Raw genomic sequence first — 27,473 nt, 5'->3', positions numbered from 1 at the left:
TTTATAAGCCCAGAGGAAATGGTGGGGGTTACACTATTGTGACATGAACCAAGATCCCATTTGAGGCCTTCCTCACGTGAGCAGAACTTGGCTGTCAGTTTCTGCTCGGCGATTCTGCATTATTGAGTGTCTTAAAGGGCACCTTGGAGAACATTTATTCACAGATTGGAGGCTGAATGCCCTTGACTGCTGAACTGAACCTTCCACGCATCCGGTGAAGGAACACTGTTTCCGAAAGCTTGTAAAATTATTATCAGATAAACTGGTTGGACTCTAACCTGGTGTTGTAAGACTTTGAACTATTCCCTGACAAGAAGGGAATACTCCTGCCTGGTGATTGCAATAACCATTATCTTGTGTTGATATTTGTCATGTTTGTGAACCCAACTCTTGTCTCGCCTAATGAAGGAGCAGTGCTCTGAAAGCTCATGCTACCAAATAAACCTGTTGGATTTTAACCTCGTATAGTGAGACTTCTTACCATGCCCATCCTGCCCAATGCCAGCATCTCCATATAATAAAGTAGAACAAAATATAGAATTCAGTATGTTTGTAAATCAAAATTACTTCCTCTCAAGGAATTCCTAATTTCTAATATTGATATTTAGTGGTGGAGACAATCAAACAAACATACTAATGTTCAGGCAATTCCATTTTCAATTGCTCAACAACACTGATTCAAATTCAGAGGCGGCACTGTGGCACAGTTATCTTCACTGCTGCCTCGTATTGCCAGGGAGCATGGTTTGACTGTGGCCTTGGGTGTCTGTGGGGTTTCCTCCAGGTCCTCTGTTGTCAACCCACAGTCCACAGACGTGTGTGTTAGGTGAATTGATGAATCAAAATTGTCCCTTAGTGTTCAGGGTCTAGCTAGGGTAAATGCTAGTGGTTATGAGGACAGGGCCTAGGTGCGATTGTGGTTGGTGCAAACTCGATGGGCTCAATGGCCTCATTCTGCACGTTAGTGATTCCATGATCCTATGATTTGCTGCAAATGTACAGAATCAGACAATAAAAGCTGCAACTCGCACGAGAAAAAAAAATTGTTTTAGTATATCACTGTCTAAGCTTTAATTATTAATACTCTTTACATTGCATCAACAGCTGCCATTTCCCCCATATATCACCGTTCCTTCATGGCGCAAATCCTGGAACTCGCTTCCTGCCTAACAGCACTCTAGTTGTACCTGCGCTGCATGGGCAACAGCACTTGAAGGAGGCAGTCCACTATCACCTTTTCAAGGGCAACGAAAGAAGGGGGATAAATGCCGGCTTAGCCAGCGACAGCGACATCCCAAGATTAAATACAAAGAGACTTGGAAAAAAAATGAGATTAATAGTAACAATAAGAATAACATGACAGTTAAATGTGTACTTGCTTTAAAAGTACAGAACGACGTTTCACATTTTCCAAAAAACAATTTAACATTTAGGTTATTGTGCTTTTGCAGGTCCTAAATGATTATATGTATAGTTTATTTGTTCAATTATCTCATTAAATTTATTGACTAGTTGTTCATATTTAATGCATCAAACATCTTCCAACTTTAAAAAAATATATATTTTGCGTTTTACTTCGCCAAAGTTTTTATCCCCTTTCTGGAAAGTTATGGAGTACTACGAACAGAATCTTGTACTGAAAATCCTGTGAATCACAGTGGGATTTGAGGGGAACGGCCAGCATTCTCTCCCCTTTGGGGGGCTTACAGACACCATTGGAACTTTACGCAACAGTGCATCTGAAACATGTGTCGTAATTCCGGCTAATGTTATTTATTTGCTAATTGGGCTACTTATTCTCCATGATCCTGACTGGAGCTCTTGCAGCAATTTTATATCCCGCACATCCCGCCCCCCCCCCCCCCCCCCGATATTTTGTGCACGACACTCCCACCAGCACGGGAGGAAGAGTAACGAATAATCTATTTCCTGCGAAGGATATTCTACGACCAACGAGGAACCCAGGCAGGGTTGGAATCTATTGTAAGTAACGGGATGTTTATTTTTACCACGACAAAATATAGATTTATGTAAACTTGTTCAATTTCAGCGCGAAGTGCAGACTGGTAGCGCTTTTTCGTAATGCGTTCGAACAGGCGAATTTGTCTTTTTAGGACGAGAGATGTACGCATTTGCTGCCGGCTTCAGGAAGCCTTTGACTCTCTGAAACGCAAACACTCAATATAATGCTTCACAGTGTACGCCCTGGTCAAGCACAGTGTACCAAGTTGTTCATTCTCGTTGGTGTACAGAGTCAAATTATCTCAATTTGCCTCCACCCAGAATGGAGCTGCTGTTAACCGCTAGCGAGCTCTGTCAAACAATCGTATGATTAACTTGTTACTGTCAACAACATTAGCAGGTAAGATCTAGCATTTAGTTTCCAAAAAGGAGTGATATTTCGTTTACCGCAGAAGAAATTCTTAAATTTGCAGAATTTACAAAGTAATACGTAGATTGCTTAATATTTAAATAGTGAAAATTATGGAGAGACAAATTGCTTCAATTTTATAACCATTCCTAGAGCGGAATATTGTTTATATTGCGTTGTGTATATCAACATTTTCCAAAGTGTGTTAGAGACTAAAATAGATACATTGCTTGAAGTGCAGGCAACGTTGCACAGGTAGTAATTGTCACAGCCACTTCTTGTATAAGATTCCTCCACTGATAAATTGAATAATGATCTAATAAAGAAAAATCGTTTCTTCCTTAATTGGGTAGAGGGATCAATACAGCTCTAGTTACTTAACGTTGTTAGCTGTGCTTTATAGCCGGCTGGCATGTACAAGTTAGCTTCATTGGACCATACGGGGTAGTTTAGCACGCGCAAAGATGTGACGATTAGGAGGATTGACTCTGCTAAATTGCCCCTTAGCAGCCAAAAATCTGCAGGTTAGGTGGATTGGTCAGGTTAAATTGTCCCTTAGTGTTCAAAGATGTGTAGGTTGAAGAGTTTAGCGACATAAATACATGGGATTCCGGAGACGGGGCACGAGTAAGATGCCGTGTGGGAAAGTAGGGTTTAGACTAGATGAGCTGAGTGGCCGCCTTCTGTACTGTATGATTCTGAGATCACGGAGGATTTATCGACATCTGGAGTCTGCTAAACCAGGGTTCTTCCTATAGAATTCCAGCGTGATTTTTTTTTTCTCTCTTTCAACTTTATTGAAGTTTTGCTTGCTTTTGGTAGTTACTCCTTGCTTTATTTTTGATTGCGTTATGAACCATTGATCACAATGGAAGTTCCCAACAAAGAGAACGATCTCCACTTATTCTAACCCCGAGACGCAGGTTCATTTCATTTCCACTAACCGACAGCAGAGCTGCCACCATGGCGACCCAATTCGAAATGAGCAGCTGCCTGCTGTTCTATACAATCCGTTACTTTGTGGGCAGGAAGCTGTCAGTTTTATGGGTTTGGAAATCGTTTTTTTTTGGCCACAGAGACACAAGCTTCTCATTGCTGCAAACATGTGATAAGCAGCATTGAATTAAAGCACAACTGAATCCCTCAGATAAAATGAGGAAACAGTCTTTTAAAGATTGTATTCTGCATGATTTTCAATCAACAATTCTGAGGAAAATAATTTGGAAACGTGGATAGAGACAGGATTGAGGCAGTAGAAAGTGACACAGTTACATGAGAATATAAATGTGATTACATAACAAACATTCGCGTTGTGGCAATCATTTTTATAATCAATCGGCAATACAGAGGAACTCGAGGATAACTATGTAATTCTACAGTGCAGAAAAAAAGCCATTTGGCCCATCGAGCCTGCGCTGAGCGGCATGGTGACACAATGGTTAGCATTGCCACCTCATAGCTCCAGCAATCTGGGTGACTCTTTATGTGGAATTTCCATGTTCTCCCTGTGGGTTTCCTTCGGGTGCTTTGGTTTCCTCCCACTGGCAAAAGAAATGCGCGTTAGGTGGATTGGCCATGCTCATTTGTCACTTAGTGTAAGGAGGGAGAGCATCGTAAATACATGGTGTAACGGGGATATTGTTGACGGTGCAGGTTCAGTGGACTGAATGACTCCCTCCTACACTGTAGGGATTCTATGAATCTCCGAAAGAGCATCCCCCAGGTTCTCCTCGCCTCGCTATCCCGGTAACCCCGCACATTTACCGTGGCCAATCCACCTAACCTGCACAGATGCAGACACGTTTTGAGAGATTGATACAGACAAAATGCACCGCCAAGCGCGTTCATTTACAGAAACTGTCAAAATCGTTGGATAGGTAGTCATTTTTGTTGCAAAACATCGAGATATTAAGTTGTTTTTGGAAATATTGAACACGGAATGATTGGTCGTTTCCCTGCATCCTCTTTCCCTCTCCACTCATCCTTTGAATCTGGCTTTAACAAGCGGTTCAAATGTCAGACCTCAAAAAAAAAGGTCGATATGAGGGCTTTCATTTTATATTCATTTGTTAGCGCGAGTGGGCGAAACGACCACTACGGACTTAGGGTGAAGTTCAATAACGGCACAGCTTTATTTTCTTTTACGTCGACGGAGGTGCAGTCAGGACATACAATCGGACTGTCCCGAAAGCGCTCTGCCCGTCCCTCGCAGCAGGCTACAGTTATACCTGAACTTCTGCGCAGTATGCGATTCAAATGCTAATACTCTATTTACAGTATTCAACCTTAGCCATCTTGTCTCGATGTTTCCAAGTATTGAGGAAATTGTTCTAGGCGGGTGTCAATTGTTTTGTCTGGTTATTTAATAGCCTAGAATCTCCGGGGTTTGAACCATAGGTGTGTCATTGATCTCAAAAGAGGTTTTGATGGGATGTTTCCTTAACTATGCTGATTTTAAATGTCTCTATGGCTTGTTTGACTGTTTTAAAGGTGCTGATTTTGATGGGGTGTAGATTTAGTTCCTGTAGGTGCCATCCTGTCCAGCTTCCCTTATGTGCTAGCCCTCATTTACATTCTAAAAGCATGCTCTTGCCTACTGATCAGTGTCTGTTACTTTGTGATTTTTAGTGGAGAGACTCTGAGTGTAACTTTAGTCTGTTTCCATTTTGTGTGCCCAATTTCATAAAATTTGTTGTCCGATACCACATTCTTGGGATGTTGGCATTTCTGGCAAGGACAATACTTGTTGTCCATCCATAACTTCCCTTGAAGAGGTAATGACGAGTTGCCTTCTTAAAGCACTGCTGACCACGCGGTGTACGGAAATCCAGGGTTCTGTTAGGGAAAGAGGTGCTGCATTTTTACTTTGCCATAGAAAACGGATGGGCTACAATCCCAGGTCAGGATGGTGAGTGACTTGAATGGGAAGTTGCAGTTGAAGCTGTCAATGCATCTGCTGTCCTTTTCATCGGAAGCTGCAGACTTCGCGGGTTTGGCAGGTGCTGTGCAAGGGGCGTTGGCGAGTTGCTACAGCACATCTTTTAGATAATGCATACAGTTGGCATTGCGTGTAGAGAATGATGGTGAAGGCGAATGGAAGACAATCAAGTGGTCTTCTTTTCGTGAATGTCGTTTAGCTTCTGTAGTGTTGTTGGAGCTACACTAATCCAACATGGGGGCACTATTTTATATATGCCAATTTGAAGGCGAAAGGAATACAACTTGAATAATAACAATAGTAAACATGACCATTGTAAACATTTAAATACTCTTCCTTTTAGCTTACATTGACGTTAAACATGAAATCAATGCATCACCTTTTTTTTGAAGTCATTGAGCTAAACAACTTGTGCACACAAACAAATGACCTTTTTTGTGTGAAAACTTCCTAAAACCCTGATCAGGGTTCAGGTGGAGTACTGCCTTCAATTTCTGGCACCACCAATTAGGAAGGATTTTGAATTCTCTTCTTGAACGCTAACATAGCGGTATTCGATAACATGGAGGGAATGCATAAAGTTTTAAGTTAGCACCAGCTAATATTTTGATAAGGTAAATAGGAGATACTGCGGCCAATGCCAGAATTATTGGCACACAGACAGTGATTTCAGGTAATTGAAATACATATTCTCTCCATCATGTCCATACCAGCCCAAGGACATCCAGATGCCCTCTCTAATCACACTCTTCTGCACCCAGTCCATAGTCCTGTATCTTACAGCACTTGAGGTACAGATCCAAGTACTGTTAAATATCGTTTAGGGTTCAGCCTCCATCACCAACTTTGACGGCAAATTTCCAACAGCCACCACCCTTCTGGTCCCCTCTACAACGTCTGCCTCTTATTGCGAGTGTATGTCCCCTGTTTCTAAACTTCTCTAAGAAGTTTCACAATACCAGCTTAAAGTCCTACAGGTTTATTTGGGAGCACAAGCCACAAGCTTTCAGAGCACTGCTCCTTCATCAGGTCAGTCGGAGTCGCGTTCACAAACCATGCATATATAGATACAAACTCAATTTACAAGATTATGATTGGAATGTGAGTCTTTACAGGTAATCAAATCTTGAAAGTACAGACAATGTGAGCTGACTTTTTCTTTGTTCCAAGGAAAATAACTCCAACCTATCCAATCTATCCTCATAGCTACAACATTCTAGCCCTGGCAACATTCTTGTAAGCCTCCTCCTCACTCTCTTTACAACAATTGCGTCCTTCCTGTAATGTGGTGACAAGAACTGCGCTGCACATGATACTTCTGTTATGGCCTCTATTACTTTTATATCCTAAATATGTCAGCGAATGAGGGCTATCCATATGCGAGGTAGGCGAACTATGCTCATATTTCTAATCTATCAGGCCCCGAAACATCATGTTAACCATATTTACGGTGAACGTACCCAGGTTTTAAGTAGCTTCACTTTTTTATTTAGCTCTCTTTAAAAGCGATCTGTATGGAATTAGGTGTCATTGATATGTTGCTCATCAGGATTCCCTCAATAGTTCCCAGGCTCATTACATATAGGCATAGACACAATTTTTATCATGAGTCATGCCCCTGGTTGGGACAGCATTTTCTGCCGATTACCATTTGTGCTTCATGAGAATGCCTTTAAGAATCAACCATACTGCTGTGGAACTGGAGTAGTCAGACCAAGTGATGACCCCAGATTTGTGGGGTTTTGAAGGTTTGAAACTTGAAGTTTTGTTTGCAAGAATCACTTAAATTCCAGTTTATTTTACTGAATTCAGATTTGAACACCTAGTAGCGGTATTGGAACCTGGGTCCCCAGAGGATTATTGGTTTAGTAGATTAGTAGTGCAGTGACAATGCTTTCAAGCACCAATCTTTGTCATCAGAAAGATGATCGACTTCCATCTCTGTAACATATGCAGAATAGAACGGCCTCAGGTCATGCTAGCTCCTAACCATAATGCTGTCTTAAGGTACTTGGTCTTGCCTATTTAACCAAACACCTGTCTCCAAGCATAATAAGCACAGTTTCACAAATTCCTTCCACAGACATCTCGCTTGCAGCAAATTCTATTCTTCCATCACCTCTGAGCTTCCCTCACTTCTAAGAACTTAGGAAAATACACGACAGGAACAGACGCTTCCGTTCTCCAAGCGTGTGTCAATCATGATGACCTAACTAAACTAAAATAAACTTTCTGCCCTTACTCGTTCTGTATCCCTGTATTCCCTCGCTATTTACGTATCCATCCAGATGCCTCTTAAACATTGCTAATGCGTCTGCTTCCTCAACGTCCTCTGGTAGCGCATTCCAGGTAACCACAACCCTCTGTGTGTGTGGGGGGGGGGGGGGGGAAACCTCTCCTGCAAATCTCTCTCAAAATTTCCTCCTTTTCATCTTGAACGTGCACCCCCCTTGCAATTGACACTTGCACCCGAGGGAAAAAAAAAGCCTCTCACTGTCAACCCTGTCTATGCCTCTCATAATTTTGTGGAACTCGATCAGGCCTCCCCTCAGCCTCCATATTTCCAGGGACAACAATTCGAATTTATTCAACCTCTCCTCATAGTCCGCAAGCGCACGACCAGGCAAAATCCTGGTGAACCAACTTTGCATACTCTCCAAAGTTTCCATGTCCTGGTAGTTTGGTAACCAGAACCGTCCCCAATACTGCAAATGCCGCCTAACCAAGGATTTAGAAAGCTGAGACATGATTTCTCAACTCTTGTACTGTGTGCCACTGTAGATTACGGCGTTCCTGCTATAAGCCTTCTTATTCACCTTGGCCACCTGTGATGCCACTTATGGGAATGGTGGACCTGCACACCTAGATCCTTCTACATGTTAATATTCCTGAGTGTTCTCCCTATTACTGTACAATTCACACCTAAATTTGATCCTCCAAAATGCATCACCTCACATTTGTCATATTTAAACTCCAATTGCCATTTCTGTGCCCAAGTCTCCAATCTATCTATATTTTGTTGTATGCTCTGACAATCCCCAGCACTATCAGCAACTGTACCGATCTTCGTGCCACCTGCAAAATTACTAATCAGACCACCCACATTTTCTCTAAATCACTTGTATATAGTACAATTAACAGACCCCAACAATGATCACCGCGGGGCACACTAGCTACTGATCTCCATTTGAAAAGAAACACCCTCTGTCTTCTGTAAACAAACCAGATTATTTCCATACAGCCAGCCCAGAGTGAATTTAGTACAGTATTAGTTTTTGCACCAGTTTGCCATGTGAAACCTTGTCAAACGTCGTTATATGAACGATAGTTTATATGAACTATAGTTCACATAAATGATATCCACAGCCTTTCTTAATCAATTATCTTTGTCACCTCTTCAAAAAAAATCAATCAAATTGGTGAGACATGATCTTCCCTGTGCAAAACCATGCTGCCTGTCATTAACCATCCGCTTATTTCCAAATGTGCATATATGTTGTCCCCCCTGTTCTTGGCATCATTCTGTAGATAGTCTATTCTATTTCAGTATTTTTTTCAAAAGCTTCCCCACCACTGACATCAGGCTCACAGGCTTATAATTACCTTGGTCATCCCTGCTTCCTTCCTGAAACAAGGACAGACCATTGGTTTTTCCCAGTCACCTGGAGTCTCACCTGTGGTCAAAAAGGTTGTGAAGATATGTGTTAAGCCCCCAGCTATTCCTTTCCTTCCCTCCAGCAGTACACTGGAATAAACACCATCCAGCTCATGAACTTAGTAAGGTTGCAGATGGCACCAAGATTGGTGGCATTGTGGACAGTGAAGAACTGATGCACATTTTTTTTTGGATAAGTGTAACATGTTTTGCATCATCTGTACCTCAAAAACCAAAATGTCAGCTGCTCTCCGAATCGATTTGTTAGCCAACATTGCCACATTCGCATTTTGGTTAACACAGACGCATATACACACATAATTCTCTGACCACGCTTCTTTTTCATTGTACCGTTTAACTTGTATTTCTTCTCATCATTGCAACCATACTTTGTTGTGTTGAAATCCATTTGTCCGATGGCGATCTATCCCGCAAGTCAATGTAGATCCTCCTGAAATATTATGCTGCCATGTTAATCTCATTCTCACTGTTGGCTACATCAATACATTTCAGTCAGATGGAAGCTATTAAATTCTACCGTCTGCACAAAATGTACTATATGTCAATCAGAAGAGTTGGATGTACATTGTCCTCGGCGGACTAATGTACATTTCCAAAGACCTTCCAGCACCAGAAAACGATGGGATGCTGTCCGAAAACCGACAAGCCGATGCAATTATTTATTTTCCAAGCTGAAAAACAATCATTTCCTTGAGTTGAAAATGGACATGAGCCCTTCATCCCTGAATACGTGACTAATTAACGTCACATAAATATCAATTGCAAAGTGCCCATTAGCCGACGAAATATGGGGGTTTCGGCATTACATAAAGTTAGGTCCAATAAGCAAACAAACGGCAACCATATGCTTGAGAAATTTAACAGTCATCGACAACGTCGTGTGAAGGACTGCATAAAGCCCATCAAACAGCTTCGTTTTTTACTATGGAGGGAGAAATATTCCTTTAACGAATTATCCGCGCATCATCGTTGTCAGGATGAAAAATCAAAGAGGACTCGGGAAGCAGACCTCAGAATACCGTCAATAACTTCAGTGCTGGTATAAGTCTGTCCGTGTGCTCGTCCGCATTTACCGACCGTATAGACAGAGAGATAACCAAAATCAAATTCATGCAGTATGTGTGTTCTACAAATTTTATCACACTAAATAGCTGATCTGTTTCGATGATTTTTGTGGGATATGTAGGTCATTCATTATTTTAGCAATAGTCCACAACCTACGCACGTTCTGATACTATACCAATTGCACCTAATCAAAGATTTTCTAGCTGTCTTGGTGGATTTGTTGAGTGAAGTGTTTTCTTTACTTTTCTGGATCGATATTCACTTTGATTATTGTCTAGCAATAATATTGGTGCAGGACTGCTGATGCTTCCTTTGCATAAGTTACATTGCCATTCCAGAAGAACGTTCATTGTCCTTTTCAACACAAAATGCATTGGGAGAAAGCGTTCCACATTCTTTTGATTCCAAGGTATTTTGTAGTTCCTAAGAAGGATTAAAATTGCAAACTTTTTAGCTGGGTAAAATAACTTAGATTGCAAAAAAAAAACACTGTGCATATTTCCAATCACATTGCACAATTAGTTGGTGAAAGGAAATTTAATCATTGACGGAAATGTCATTTATTAGCATTTTAATGGAAATTTGCGAAACTTTTTTTTAGTATCGGAATCTTATACTCTAGTATAATTGTCATAACGTATGAAATGCTGGATAAACTCAAAGTCTGGCAGCATCGGTGGAGAAGTTACAGAGCGACGGTTTTGAGACCCAAAACCGACCTTCAGAACTGAATAGACACAGAAATGCAATGGACGGTACAGTTGAAGAGTAGGGTTTGGAGGAGGTGCGGTGGAAGTGAAAGGCAGGGATAGTTTAAAATGTAATAATGTCACAAGTAGGCTTAGAGGTTAGCATGCAGGTGAGAATGACAAAAACGTCAGATTGACGAGACTAATTATGTGTTGATGATAGCATTTCAGGACTCGAGGTGGCATGAAGGTTAAAAAAAAATTATAGGAGGTGAAAGCAAAATAGAAGGACAAGTGACAGATGGCGCTGTGGAGGAAATGAGTTTTTTTTGCATTGGAAGAGACCAAAAAAAAACATACGGGGGAAGTGCGTAGTTTAAAGTTGTTGAGTCCAGAAGGATGTAACTTTTGGTTCCTTCCTTAGTCTCATTGCAAATACTGGGAATTTTGTCACGTGTTCTCAAATTCAGTTTTCCCTGAAGCATTGTTAATCAGACGCTGCGTGGACTGGAACCAGAAACAGGAATGGAGAAGTCTGAAATAACCCAGCAGATATGACTGTCTGTCGGGGAATAGAGAGAGAGAAAAAAGACTTAACCCTACAGATGCTGCCAGATCTGATGAGATTTTTCAGCATTCTGTCCACATTCTGCCATCTCACCTTTTGTCATTATCAGCACTTTTTTCGCTCAGAATATTGACGCTATTAATATGTTTATATCTTGTGTCCGTCAGACTTTTTTTTTAGTCATGATCTGCCCCCGAACATCTATTCTGCAACACCCTCCAAAAAACCCTTCAATTGGATAATCCATGACTTTTCTAAACTCTTCAGCTCTGGGGGAGTCAGATGAAGTCGAAATATTGTCTCTTTTTGTCTCTCCACAGATATTGCCAGATCTGTTGCGCATATTCAAAAATTTCACTCTTTATTTCAGATTTTCATCATCATTGCTATTATGCTTTTATTGTTTGTTCTATTATCAATTCTGTTTGGTCATGTGACAATTGTTTCAAGTAAGAATCCGTCTTCACTTAAGCTTTTATTCTTGGACTATTCTTGAATCGGCCTAATGTCAATTGTCTGCGTTTGAAGTTGAAGCGTTTTAAAAACGTTCACTTAGTGCATTATGACAGGGATGCGCGCGCGCGTGTGTGTGTGTGTGGGTGGCGGGGTGTGGTCAAGTGTCGACATAAATATACGTAGCATGGATCAATGGAACATATTAAACTACTAGCGATTATATATGTAACACATCATATTCTTGGGCAGTTTCAATTTTATACCCACACCTGATGTAAATATTAATCCATTATCATCATAGAATAATAGTCATAGAGTTGTAGATGTTTACAACATGGAAACAGGCCCTTTGGTCCAACTTGTCCATGCCGCCTTTTTTTAAACTCCTAAACTAATCCCAATTGCCTGCCTTTGGTCCATATCCCTCTACACCCATCATGACCATGTAACTACCTAAATTTTTTTTAATACAAAATTCTACCCGCCTCTATTACTCCCCCTGGCAGCTTGTTCCAGGCACTCACCACCCTCTGTGGAAAGAATTGCCCTTCTGGGCACTTTTGTATCTCTCCCATCTCACGTTAAACCTATGCCCTCAACTTTTAAACTCCCCTACCTTTTGGGGGGAAAAATGTTGACTATCTAGCTGATCTGTACCCCTCATTATTTTATAGATCTCTAAGATCACCCTTCAACCTCCTACACTCCAGAGAAAACGAAGTCCCAGTCTATCCAGCCTCTCCTTATAACTCAATCCATCAACTCCCGGCAGCATCCTAGTAAATCATTTCTGCACTCTTTCTAGTTTAATCATATCCTTTCTATAATAAGGTGGCCAGAACTGTAAACAGTGTTCCAAGCGTAGCCGTACCAATGTCTTGTACACCTTCAACAAGACGTCCCAACTCCTGTATTCAATGTTCTGACCAATGAAACCAAGCATGCTGAATGCCTTCTTCAAAACTCTGTCCACCCGTGACTCCACTGTCAAGGAGCTAGGAACATATGCCCCTAGATCTCTTCTGTAGCTCTCCCCAAACGACCTACCATTAATTGAGCAAGTCCGGCCCTTGTTCGATCTACTGAAATGCATCACCACACATTTGTCTAAATTAAACTCCATCTGCCATTCGTCAGCTCACTGGCCCAGTTGTTCAAGATCCCATTGCAATTGGAGATGACTGAGTGGCCAAATTCCCCTCCAACTCTATTTTCGTGCTTGCTGATGACAGCAGTGGGTCGAATCTCAAAAAATGATGGAAAGGACAACAGGAAAAAGAATCTGGTGAAATGGTGCGATGTCAATAACCTCTGCCTCAATGTAAGTACAATGAAGGAGATAGACATCGACTTTAGGAAGCATAGTGGAGGGTATAGGCATGTCAACATGTGTCCCTCAACCAGGATGACATCGAAATGGTCGCAAGCTTTAAATTTCTACATGTATAAATCAGCAAGAGCCTGTCCTGATCCCTACATGCCGACATTATAGTTAAGAAAGCCCACCAATGCCTTTACACTCTCAGGAGGTTAAGGGAATTTGTCATGTCTGCTATGATTCTCACCAACTTTTGCAGATGCACCATAGAAAGCATTGTTTCAGTTTGGGTGACAGTTAGGTATGGCTCCTGCTCTGTCCAAGACTGCAAGAAACTACAAAGTGACATGAAGGACGCTCAGCTCAATCCATAATGCAAACGAGCCTCCCATCCATTGACTGTCTATGTTTCCCGCTGCCTCAAAAGCAGCCAGCATAATCAAGCGTCCCACGCATTTAGGACATACTCTCTTCCACCTTTTTCCATCAGAAACAAGATACAAATGTCAGAGGAAATGTACTACCCAACTCGAGCAGTTTCTTCCCTGCTGCGATCAGACTTTTGAATAGACCTTTCTCGCATTAAGTTTGTCTTTCTCTACACCTAAACTATGACTGTAAACTCACATTTTGAACCTTCTTCTTCCCTTCTCTGTGCCACATGCTTTGTATAATGCACAAGAAACACAACGTTTGACTGTGTACTAATATATGTGACAGCACTAAATCAAATAGAAAACAAAACCTGGAGTAGGCCATTCGGCACAGCAATCCTGCTCCGTTGATGCTTTGTGATAATTAAATTTAATACCTTGATTTCTCCTTCCCCCCCGCCACCCACCCCCCCCCCCCCACACACACACACACACACGCACACATCCCATGACTTTTTTTAAACACAAGGGCTGTGTATAATTGCTTGTTGAAATCATACAGCGATTTGGACTCAATTACTTTCTGGTAGTGAATTCCACAGATTCACCACCCCCTGGGTGAAGACATTTTTCCTCATCTCAGTTCGAAAATGTTTCCCTTCCAACCTCACACTATGACTTCTAGCTTTGGACTCCCCCACTATGGGAAATATTCTTTGAATCTAACTCTGTTAGAATTGTACACGTTTCTTTGAGATTCCCTCTCCCTCTTCCAAACTCCAATTAACATAATCGATTTCACCTCTCCTCATATGACAGACCTTCCAACCTAGGAATCGCCCTGGTAAAACTTCACTGTACTACCTCTACAGGCACTGTAATTAATCTCTCAGCACCAGGTTAGTGTCCAATAGGATTATTTGACAGCACAAGCTTTTGGAGCGCCACTACTTCGTCAGTGTCGTCCGAAAGCTCTTGCTACCGAATAAACCTGTTGGTCTTTAACTTGGTGTAGTGAGACCACTTACAATGTCTAACACAGTCCAACTCTGGAAACTCCACATCATGACTACCTCTGTAGCAAGCACATCTGTCATTAAATACATCAAATCGAGCACAATTCTCCAGCTGTGGCCTCATTGGAACACCCTATATTGGAATTCAAGTATCTGTGCTTCCTCGGCTTAACACGCTTAGAATCAGGCTCCTCGCAACTATTCAGTACTGAAATGCATATTTCAAATGAGATGGTTGTATACTCACTGTTTCATCTGTTCTTGGATTTGGTATTTGGACCAGGGCAATTTCTGAAACAGGATAGTGCAAAATTGTAATTTTCAACATATTAAGTTATACAGAGAAATCAAAGTTCCACTCACGGTTCATTTAAAAAAAAACTGAAGTCTGTCAGGCCAAGTTAATCACACTTCGATGCAAGCAATCATTAAATACGTTTCTGAGCTGACTTTTGAATCTACTTTTGCATTGAACACAGTAGCAGGGGTGTACTTCTGCAATTATACAGGGCGTTGGTGAGGCCACACCTGGAATATAGTGAGCAGTTTTGATCTCCTTATCTGAGGAAGGATACTCTTGCTGCAGCGGGAGTGCAGTGACGGCTTACCAGTTTGATTCCTGGAATGACGGGACTGAAGTAAGAGGAGAAGAATGAGAGGAGAATTTCATAGAAACAGATACATTTCTGGCAGCACTAGATAGGGTAGATGCATGAAGGATGTTCCCAAAGGTGTCGAATCCAGAATAAGGGCTAATATTTTAAGGATACGGGGTAACTCATTTGGAACTGAGATGAGCAGGAATGTCTTCACCCGAGAATGGTGAGCATCCACAGAAAGAATTCGAAGCCAACGCATTGTTTATTTCCAATAAATAGTTAGATAAAGCTTTGCAGCAAAGCTGATCAAAGCATATAGGGAGAAGGCAAGATAGAAGTATTGAGTTGAATGGTCAGCCATGATTATAACGTATGGTGGAACAGAGTCGAAGCGTCTAATTTATGCTCCAAATTTCTATGCTTCTATTATTATCAGGGAATATATTTCAAATGAGGATCATTCACTTCCCTCAATCCTGTTTGGGTTTTTGCACATTACTGCAGTCAGTTGTTCCATCATGCCATTTGACAAGATCTGAATACTTTCTGCAATGGAAACATTCTCAAATTGGTATTAAGAACTGCCGGGGTGCACCTTGACCCAATCAATGAATGGATCCCAGTGCTCCGCCTGCGAGTTCTGTCTTGATGCTAAGCAACGTATTTATTTCTAGTTTGAATACAATCCTTGACCAAACCTGACCAGCACTATCAACAAAGGGATGCATTTATTCTGGAACTGCTCCATCATCTAACTCCACCTCGTCCTCACCCTATCCTATATCTGTAGTGCTGGCCAGCCGATCAGCTGATATTGCAATAATTTTGTTTATGGAATTATATTACTGCTGGAGATTTTATTGCATGTGAAATTTTCAGCTATAAGGCGGCAAGGTGGCACAGTGGTTAGCACTGCTGCCTCACAGAGCCAGGGACCTGGGTCCCATTCCCGGCTTGGATCACTGTGTCGTTTGCACATTCTCCCTGTGTCTGTCTGGGTTTCTTCCAGGTGCTCTGGTTTCCTCCCACAATCCAACGATGTGCAGGATAGATGTATTGGCTATGCTAAATTGCCCCTTAGTGTCAGGGGGACTAGCTAGGGTAAATGAATTGAGTTATGGGGATAGGCGTTGGATGGGATTGTGATTGATGCAGACTTAATGACCCGAATGGCCGCCTTCTGCACTGTAGAACTCTCTCTACTTTCTTTATTTCAGTTTCGTTTGATTTTAAGTGAAGAGTGCGAAGATACCAACAAAGTATACCTTGTATTAAAATTGCTATTCAATATTTATGTTTACTTACTCCTTTTTGATAGGATGACGCCCAATACCGCAGAGGTTAGAATAAGAACCACTAACGCTGTACAAATCAAGCTGAATGCCAAAGTAAAATTATAAGCTGGAGGAAAAAAATGAGAACAGTATTTTGCAATGTGTTGAATTATTACCACAGTAATTATAACAAGGATGACTTTATCGTTCGTTTCATGGAGAAACAATGGCATAATGAAATTGTCAAAGGACTAGTAATGCAGAATCTCAATATTAATATAATGGGGACCATTGTAGCTGGGGAAATTTGAATTGAACTAACCATTGTCGATTTTATTAAAAACCTAAACTGGTTCACAATCCTGAGGATGACGAAAGAGGAGACGTTATAAATATTATATTCGCAGGAGTTGAGGAATGAGGAGGGACCTCATAGAAGCCTACAACATTCAAACAGGAATAAACAAGACAGATGCAAGAAGGATGGTCCTAATGGTGAGGGTGAAGTATGAAGATACAGGGTAGACTGGTTAGGACACTGAGGATACATTTCTTCACCCAGACCATGGTCAGCTGATGGAATTCATGAACACAGAAAATATTTGGGGCCAAAACATTGAATGTTTTCAAGAGGTCATTTAGTATAGCACTTGAGGCTAAGGTGATCAAAGGATTTGAGGGAAAAGTGGGATTAGGCTGTTGAGTTGGCTGATCAACCATGATCAGAATTAATGGCGAAACAGGCTTGAAGGGCCGAATGGCCGCCTGCTCCTATTTTCCATGTTTCCATGTGTGTTTTCAGACCCTTTAGGGGACTAAATCTACCGCCATTATGATGTCTTGCCTACAATTGCGTCCAGGTGCATAGCAATGTAGTTGACTCTGAAATGTCCCTCTGAAATGATCTTTAAGCCATTCAGTTCCAGGGCAATTATGGGCGGGCAATGCATTCCAGCCCAAACAACGATGCCACATTCCTGGAAAAAGTTAAATATAATTCTTTTGCAGAGGTTAACTTAACACACGAGATGGGTGTTTTGGCAACACACAGATGAGGGTGTGCACCTAAATTATTATCAGCTGGTGGCATTGAAGTCAAGACAACAAATAAGAAACGGTGAGGCCGAGACAAATACTGTGGGAACTCGCATTCGGATCCCAGCGCAACAGCAAGTCAAATCGTAAAGTCTGCATTTGAAATCACCTCTCAATAGCCATAAACCTTGTGGGTCTGGGTACAATTCTCATCACTGCTGTTGATGGAATTGTAATTCGGTTAATAAATACGGAATATAAAGTGGGTCTCACGTATGTGGAACATGGAACTCCCGCTGCTTTTGGTGAAATGTTTCGGTTTACTGGTAACCTTTCAGAGAAATCATTCAAACAGAACTGTGTCGCTGACGTGTGAGTGCAGACGCACAGAAATCTGGCTGACTCTTAACTGCCGTGGAGTCAGAGTTTTGCAGCACAGCATGCTGCCCTTCGGCGCATGGCCCATTGTGTCTTCACAGACCACCAAGTGCCTTATCTATTCTAATCCCATTTTCCAGCACTTGGCCCATGATTTGTCAAGTGTTCAATCCAATGCTTCTTCAATTCTATGAAGGTTCCCTCTGAAACTGCTACGATTCAAGGACAACAATGGATATGCTTCCCTTGACAGCGATTCCCACTGACCATGAAAGAAAACCTGAGGTTATGGTCTGAGAGACCGCAGCGACATGGTGATGAATGTTGTAACGGCACGCAGAAAGGGGTGTAGGTCAAGCCTGCAAACTGTTCTCTGTCAATGAAGACTACAATGCTATGATCTATACATTTTGCAAAGTTGCTAGTTAAATGCAACTACATTTCAATATAGTCTCGAAACGATCTTTATATTCCACTTACAAGTCCTCTCTGTCGAAGCTTTATTTTTCGGTTCTGGACGGTCTAACAAAGAGAAAGAACTAGTCAATTGACTTGGGCGCTGAAAAGTGGCATATTTAATTGTCGAGAAAGTTGTGCAATTTATATAGCACGGGGTCTATGGAATGTGTCGCCTATACAATACCACCAATTCCAGGGCACTGTCCGATACCAATTTCTAAACGGTAAATTTGAACCACTGCTATTCGAATAAATGAAGCAGACGAGGCAGATAGATACCCCCATTATTATCAGTCTGGTTAATGAGATACTAGGAAGTTAGAATGGATTGTTTTGTCTGTCACTTTGACACATTCTTTAACAGTAGTTCAGTTACTTTCCGTATAGAGATAACTAGATAGATATTGCAATTCAACGGGTAATCGTAGATCCAGTGAGCGGTAATCATGTATCATTTCACAGTTCCCAATTCACGCTCAGATCATACGTCGTAGCTTTGACTCTGGTACTCCAGGCATGTGACCTATCATCCCCTCTGTTAAATATTACACGTTGCTCTGACAGGCAATCACGTGACTGGTGATGCCATCAGGATGTTTCACTGTTTCTGCCCTAGTTTCATTTCGTCTCTATGCAGGCATCATCTCCAACAATAAATCTGTTGTTCTTTTGATTTTTTTGATAAGAGAATACGGGCGCAAGAGGTGGTGGGGCTCGGAGTTGACAGAATGTGAGGGAATAGAGAGCCTGAGGAATGAGAAGACACGAGAGTGGGGTTCAGAGAGATTCAGGTGAAGCAGAAGTTGGAATGGCGTGAGATTTCGTGTGTGTGTGTGTGTGTGTGGTTGGGGGGGGAGGAGGTGAGAGTGTTTGTGGGTGAGACGTTTTGGAGCTGAAGGAATGTGAGAGGATAAGAGGGTGAAAGCAGATTGTGTTCAGAATTTTGTTCTTCTCCCAGTCGCAGGTTGTTATTCACCCTCACAGACACCCACCATCATACAGTCTTCCACTCTCTTATATGGCTGAGTGTGGGCGAGTGATCGCTCTAAGCCTGGGAGTGAAGTGACAGAACATACTGTCACCCTATTGCATCTCATTTTGAGGGCTGGTGGCATTACACCTACATTCTCTTGAACAAATTGTGCCTTTTGATATTTGAGTTATTTTTTATACTTCACGTGAAAACGCTAATAAAATGTTCGCACTTTTTTCTCATCGCTCTACTGGTTGAGATCCCGCAGACACGTTTTAAGCAAGACTGAGTTGCAATGTATGACCATTAAAAGTGTGAATTAATTAGTGGGATACATCACCTACCAAGGAACTGACCTGATACAGTGATTGGCATTAAATTACTGCGAGCAGAATACACCAGTGTACCGTTCACTTCAATGAGGCACTGACAAGTGTAGTTGCCCTCGTCGCAAAAGCTTAGATTTGTTATGGAAACGGTAGCGTTGTTCCTTCCTTCTGAAAGTTGGACGTTGGAAACTGCGTCATCATAATCTTGGTAATAAAAACACTGACCATTACTGGCAGTTGTGCATGACATGCTCACATTCCCGCCTGTAACAATGTCAGCTGCAGCTGGATGAAGTATGGTTAGAGGCGCTTTGGTTCCTGCTGAAAACAAATAGAAACAGACCTGTTGGACAATAAAATTCCCACAGCGTAGAAATACGGGCCATTCGGCCCATTGAGTCTGCATTAACATTCTGAAACGTCATCCCACTCCGGCCCTCTCGTCCACCCCGTCCCCATAATCCCATACATTTACCGTGGCAAATCCACCTAGCCTACACAAGTTTGGAGGTAAGGAGAGAATTTTCCATGGGTCATCCATCTAATCTACATATCTTTGGACACTAAGAGACAATTTAGCATGGCCAGCCCATCTAACCTGCATATCTTTGGTCAGTAACAGGCAATTTACCGAAGATAATCCTCCGAACATGCACATCTTTGGACACTGCGGGACAATTTAGCTGTCATTATGGTTCTTGTCTCAGACATTGTGTGACTCCAGGTTCCAAGTCTTTAGACTTAGCTGCATTGTGCAATTGACGAATCCAGCTGTATCAAACTATACCAAACAATTACGCTAGATGGCAAGCAGAATATCCACCAACAGTTTGAAAGTCAATTAGCACAATATGAATGGGTAGTGCCTGGGCATCTCAAATCGGGAGAATGAACAAAATTAAATAAATAAGCTATCACAAATATAGTGCCACAAGACCCGTTTCAACAATTGGTCGACAATTTCGGTTATGCACCATTAAGACCGTGACATTGTGGAACAGGCTACGAATTGAACACTTAAGGTGAATAGCTGTAATTAAGGAACGTATAGATGACAGATGATGGGGGTGTGAAGGATGACACATAGAACTGTAAGTCTATGCTGATAATAGAAGGAACAGGCGTTGGGTAAAAGGCCAGTTAGAAAGTTGGCTCTAAATTGTAAAATTGGCCGACAGGGGCACTTTGGGCTTAAATGCTGTACTTTGTGTCCCTTCATTTAAATTATCATTACAGAGCATTGGGGAATCCCAATTGTTTTCACTTTTGACTGTGACGGCTCCCAGTGTTATGGCAATGTTCAAGTGGACTGGAACTCATAGATACCTACCACAAAGATCCAAAAAAGGCACAAAATGCTAAATGACCTGTGTACAATAATCCATGGCGTCTTTGCGTCTCTACAGTACAGAAGGATATAGTTCGGTCCATTGGGTCTGCATAGACTCTCCGACAGAGGATCACACCTCGGCTGCTTTCCCCATGTATTTATCCTATTAACTTCCTTAAGCTAAGGGGCAATTTAGCATTGCCAATGAAATAGTCAGTTAGAAAACTGGAGGCAAAATATTGACTTGTTTTACATGCGGTGACAAGCTCCTTCTTTTGGAGGAGGGGGTAAATGATTGTGTATCACATGATCTATCAGGCCAATCGTTGAGTTGTTTGTTTCGCATTTGGAGTTGATGTATAGTTATTCATTTCCAATCAAAACGTTTTTTAGTTTATCTGCCTGGTTATTGGTCAATTCCTCACAGTCATTACACCACCCATCTTCCACATGAATGCAAATATGATGGAACAAGTTGTTCATTAGGTCATTTGTACTCACCCATTACAGTTACTTTGACAATATTACTACTTCCCGATCGTTTACTGCTTAGTACCAGCAAATAGACACAACGGTAGCTTCCTCTGTTTTCCGAAGTTACGTTGGCAATGGTGAAGACTACAGGTGTTTTTGAGTCGGTTTTATGCTCGAAAATCATATGTCTCCCTCTGAATACATTAAAACGTTTGGGACCATCCAATTCAACTTCACACTTGATGATAATGATCCCTCCTTCAAGTGCAAAACCCGAAATGGGATCCATGCTTAAGACTGGCTTTGGAAGACGATCTGGAAGTGCAAACAATTCAGGAATTCAATGCTCTGGTATAAGATCCTAGCGGGTGTGGGTTACAAGAAAAAAAAATGTGTTCTGCACACGTAGATTCAAAATAACGCCGTTGCATTTATTTCAGGAGCTGTTGGCTGTATAGAGTGGAAAATGAAACTGAAACAGAATCCTGCGAAAAACGCCAAATAACATCACCATCAAATAATGTGAACAGCTCTTAAAGCAATCGTGCAACCACTTAAATTTATAACATTCCATGACTGTTCGCAGAAATCCTTCAAAAATGAACCCCTCTTGATATCTAAATAGATACTTCGAAATTGTTTTCTTTGTTCTTTCTAAGAAGTATGTTCATTTTTCTTATTGACATAAATGTATCACATACCTTCGACTATGTTCAAAATTCTCACTCATACTGAAATAGTGTTTTTGGTAGTTTAAGCTGAGTCTCCAGTCTTTAGTAAGCCGTTCCTTTACTGAGAATCCAATCTTGTCATTTGTGAGCCAGTTCTCTTTTACATTATTTCCCCATCCCACACGGTTACTTGAGAATGAAGAGCACACATGTTGATGTTCATTCAGTGCTTTGCAAAGATGCATGCTAAATTGAGGGAAGATCCCCTCATAAATGCAATGGTCAAACAGAAATTATATGTGTTACGCTATTTCAGAATGTAGCTGCACCAGCAAGTCTGAGTCTGTTAGCAATTGTGGAAGTGTTTTAGATGCAAACTGTTTGTTTGTTTGTTTCTTTCTTTCTTTCTTTCTTTCATAAATGACGTTGTTGCTTCTTATTCATCAAACCAGCAGTACTCCCAATCCCTTGATCCAGCTGTTTTTACTACCTGCAATATCTATCTACCTTGCTACAAACGGATTATCTTAACCATTACTCAATGACATATTTGAAGCAGACATGTGTCAGGCGATAATTCACTTTAACAAGCGAGAATGCAACTATCACCCCTTGACATTCAACGGAACTACCATGGGGGAATCCCGTACTTTCGAGTGAGTGTTTATGAGGGGGCTGAGGCTAAATCCTCTCATCTTCTCCCGAACAGTATCATCAATGTATCTCTCCTGAAATAATTCGAAATATAATGAAGCATGTAAGGATGACGCATTGTGATAATTACTTACTCACCCTGAGCTCTCCCAATATCCAGTAATATCCCTGAAAAATATAAGAAATTAAATAAATTTGTCACTCAATATCCATATTTAAATATACAGTCGCAGAAAGAGCAACTGCTGGAACCTTTTAATCTATCATCCTTAATAAAATTAATCAGCTCTGATAGGATGACTGCCCCAGACTATTGGGCACACAATGGGAGCCCATGGTTCAGTGTACTGCTTCACGTCTCGAGACTAAGGTCAATGAATAGATGGGTAAATTATGCCGAGCGCTGAAGGGGACTAATGCTCAGGCTGTGGCCAATTGTTTGCATTGCAGCAGAGCATCAGAACAAAATTAGTAACTCATAATCCAATAGCTCTACGTTCCTACCCAACATGCTAAATGGACTCTTTTTCACGAACTGTACGCAATATATGGCAGAGCAGAGATACTAAAAAAAAGCCTCACTCACTCTGTGTCTCTCCCTCTCACAGCCTTGTAATGGGGCAGAACCCTATCTTTTTTACTGTTTCAGTCATTTATCCGGTGCTTTGTTAAAAGCAATAATTTGACATATCGGGGTTATATTGTTTGCCTAGTACCTAAATACTATTTCAGATTAAAGATTTTTGAGTTGCCCAAACAAATGTCAATTGTCATGTTGTCGCTAAACTCGATGAAGCAAAGGGTGAGCCTGATTTTACATGTATGATAGTTGCTTCTGTGGTATGGACATTGCCTGGAGATGTGAGTTCAGATGATGGAATTAAACTCAGCTATTTGATCTGGGAATATAAAGCCAGTCTCCAAATTGATGGCAATGCACGGCATAGAAAAATCTATTTATCTGCCTGGCGATGCTGAAAGAAACATTTTCTCCCTGACGCAGTTTGACCTTCATCTCATTGCAAACATAGAGCAATACAATGAGAATCAATTTCCATTGAAATGGCTCAGCAAACTACACAGCCCAAAGAACATTTGGCATGGATAAAAATGCTGACCTTGTCAGCAGCGCCCACGCCATTTGCAAAGTTAAGAAACATTTGGATAGAAATATACGCCTATATAGGACTGAGATTGTGGGATATTGCATCACTTTCTGTAAAGCAATCCTGTAATAACAATTCAGTTCCTCAAACTGATGTTGACAATTCAGCTGGCTGACGAGGTCATGAGTTCCATCTGGCATGAGCATATCAGTAATTTGTCCTAAAATCAACTATTTTTGCAATGTCCATTTTGAGCTGCGCCCTTGCTTTTAGTCATTTTCTATGTCAACCTGCAAACTGTTTTACTTCTACATTCCATAACACCACCCCCCAACTTTTTTACATGTAGAAATTGGTACCGCCCTAATCATAAAGAACTCAAAACAGATGAATCGGTTAGTCACAAATTTATCCGCACAATATGTTCTTAATTTGGTTTTCTAAATATTTTAAGAGTATTCCAGCCTAACTGTTGGTGAAATATAGGGATTGTCAAACATATAGTTGCACTGAAAGCGTTGCTCACACAAATAAAGACCACGCCGCCACAGTCTGTTACACTGACTGGTGATGATTACCACATCCTATATCTGAGGCTAAGTTCAGAAAACGCCGAACCTCGGGGGCGTATGGGATTGAACCAATGCTACTGATGGTTTTACTCACCATCAGTAGCCAGTTAGTCCAACCAACTGAGCTAAACTGGCTCGACGCAAGTACTTACCCAATGAAAGAAGAAAGACCAGTCGGAACATGTTATCCATAGAGTTTGCTGAAGGTGGGAAACCAAGAATATGAAAATGTCAGTGGAGCATGCACACGCTGACCTTAGCCTCAGTAACACATCGACGTTACAGACTGTTAACCACACCGGATGTCTTGCGCCGCAATGGAAAACTCAGTCCCTTGTTCTTTGTTTCGTTGTAATAACATAATTGCTTGGTACGGAGTTAAACAGGAAACCGATGAGTCAGCAGGGTAGCGAAAAAAGGGGAAGAATTCTTTGACAAAGGCGCTGTAATTGCATTAAATTCAATTGTAACCAATCAATAAGCTAGCAAACTAGTGCTAGTTAATTATGTATAACACGGTAATATTCAATTCTTTGAAGCATTGTCCAAAGCTTCCCTTTGCGTTACATGGCCCCTCTGATATGCTATGTCGCAAGTTCCGCTTTCTGCTCAATACACGTTTCCGTTCCTGCCTGCTGCAGCAGTGCAGAGAAGCTGAGCCACCCCTGTGGTTATGCCAGGATGGTGTGCATGACGAAGATAATGTAGCTCAACCTGCCTGCTTGCACAAAAATAATCAATGCAATTTGTCGGGGAAGACTCCCGAAGGTGAAAACAAATATAACTCTTTATTTTTCTTCTCAGAAAATTAAAACTGAGTGATACTCATTTCTCTCAGTACCAGTTAGTTTGTTGCACGCAGTCGGGCTTCATCCGACCGTGATCAGTTGAATGCACAATGCAAGCAGAATATCAAGGCCAAACGGGATGTGGATGCGCTCGGTGCGCGAGTCGCGGAAGGCGAGTGTACAGATAGGGCAAATAATTAAGATGAAATCATTCACTTAATATTATTGTGAGGGAATTAATTACCAAACTACGGTGTTGCTGCTGCCACCGTTGCTCTGGAGCAAACTGCCCTTGACTCCCTGGATGACGCCTCAGAGGGATTCACTGAGGGATGTTCCGTGGTGAGCACCACTGAAGCGTCACCAGCATGTAAGACACAACCCACCAACGCAGACCTGATCGCCATGGTCGGTAACTTAATTGTTGAGGCTTCTGGGTCATGGACTGGTGAGCACATAGCCGCCGAAGCACTTTGGGTGGAGACGGGCACATCTGAGGGCCCGGGCTTACGGAGGTCTATTGGACGCCAGGATTTAGCTGTCCCCGAGCCAGCTGCTGGGCCTCTGGGTTTGTTCCTCCCAATGCTGGTGGAGATGCATCGGGAAACCCGGGGAATTTTGGAAGTGCTGTCAGCAACCATGCTTTGACTGCAAGGCTGCTCAGGGGCCTCAAACAGAGTGCTGTTACAGGAAATGGTGCTGACACACAGCTTGAGACCCAGTCCAACAAAGAAAGGGTTGTTAAGTGGAAGGCCTGGCTCAGGGATTTGTCCTCATGGGTGACAGCATCCACACCGTCCTGGAGACACAACAGGCCACAGGCGAGTGTGCTTCTGGCATCCAGGAGGCACAGCATTCAATGGCCATGGGTGCCTGGGGCATGTGGGAAACGCTGCTCATCATGGCTGGGGCTCTCACTAGCATTGTGGAGACACAGCAGTCCGTGGGTGTGAGCGTTGACAACTTAGCCCAAGCCTAGAGGGCGACTGATGAGGGGATCCAGATCCTGACTCACTGACAGAATATGGTAGTGGAGGGGCTGCACAGCTTGACAGAGGCTTAGAGGGCCAAGGTTGAAGGATCACACATCATGGGGCAGATGAATCTAGGCCTCCATGACTGGCAGAACTAGATGACGTCGGAGCTTCTGGAGCTCAGTCCAACTAACCTGGCATCACGTGGCATGCCCTGGGGCCTCTGAGCACCCGAATGGAGGAGGAAGGGATTGAGCCCATGCCAGGGTCTTCCACCCAGTAGATCCTGAACGTCCTAAGACCTTCTAATTCCGCCCCCCCCCCCCACTTCCTCACACCGTGTCATCCCAGGGCCAGCGGGATGAAAAACATGGCACCAAAACAGTATCATCCACAAGTCAGCCAGGGCCTCCAGATTCCGGCCACAAAGGGGACATCCATCAAGGGCATCATCACAGGCAACCGAGTGTGCATCACAGCTGGACACCTCCACCTCCCATTTGCATCGTGGGGTAGCTCCGAGGAAAAAGCAGTAGACAGTCAAAGTTAGAAAGTTGTAGTTCACTAGAAGACACGGCTGAATGTTGAGAACACAATGAACTGTTAATTGCACATCACACTCCTTCCGATTCTTTGCATCACTCACCCCCCCCCCAACCTCGACCCCCCCCCCCCCCCCCCCCACACACACACACACACCTCAGTGTTGCCAAATCTAAAACACAGAGGTGCTGTCTATTGAGCCTGATAGGCTCAGCTACATGTCTCAGATTGCCTGCCCTAACCTCCTTAACATTCACCAGACGCTTGATGCAAGTGCACCGTGGCTTTGGACAGTTGTAGCTGATGAAGGAACATCTCCTCTGTGAGGGCAATGAAGGAACTGCAGGGCCTGAACCACATTGCCCTCAGCACCCTCCACCGTCTGTGCACCCTCTTAGGAATCTGTCCACCCACCTCCTGGCGCTCAGTGGCAGCCCTCCTCCCTGACGGTCTGATGGTGGCTCCTCTTGTGGTGATCTTTTCATGCCCACCACCTCCTGAGCCACCCCCACCTCCTCTTCCTCTGCCCCTGCTGCCAACAACATGGCCATCTGGAGATCAAACAAACCAAGATCCATTTGCACAGTGGGGCGTGGAAAGAGCATAGAATGATTGATAGATTATCCTCCTTGCTGCATAGGCTCAGCACCACCCCAATCCCTCACTCAGGCCTGAACCCCCACTTGCGGGAGCTGGCGACACCACACAATCCATGGTGTCATGTGTGGCCTGATTAGGCTTGTGTGAGTGTCCCATCATGACAAATGCTCATGCAGATTATTCAGGTCAGTGTGCAGGCATGGGCAACGTGCACTCTTGAGCCATTGCCATGCGTGCAACTGC

The 27,473-nt window shown here is 42.5% G+C and overlaps 1 protein-coding gene across 1 annotated transcript; it reads right to left on the bottom strand.

Annotated features, from left to right (window-relative positions):
* Positions 1 to 2,046: 2,046 nt before the first annotated feature.
* On the bottom strand, positions 2,047 to 24,824 carry LOC145345302 (uncharacterized). Its single transcript, XM_080193118.1, has 8 exons — positions 24,478 to 24,824; positions 22,786 to 22,815; positions 21,350 to 21,637; positions 19,546 to 19,839; positions 18,238 to 18,279; positions 16,376 to 16,471; positions 14,719 to 14,762; positions 2,047 to 2,163 (listed from the first exon to the last, which is right to left on the bottom strand). Exons 1-8 carry the CDS (start codon positions 24,515 to 24,517, stop codon positions 2,047 to 2,049), a joined length of 951 nt encoding a protein of 316 aa, XP_080049244.1. The 5' UTR covers positions 24,518 to 24,824.
* Between the last annotated feature and the right edge of the window lie 2,649 nt (positions 24,825 to 27,473).

Source organism: Carcharhinus amblyrhynchos, chromosome 7, assembly GCF_965287045.1.
Source record: "Carcharhinus amblyrhynchos chromosome 7, sCarAmb.v2.hapA, whole genome shotgun sequence".
Classification (NCBI taxonomy): domain Eukaryota; kingdom Metazoa; phylum Chordata; class Chondrichthyes; order Carcharhiniformes; family Carcharhinidae; genus Carcharhinus; species Carcharhinus amblyrhynchos.
Note: the sequence above shows the minus strand (reverse complement) of the source record. Positions and strands in the feature narration are given on the sequence as shown.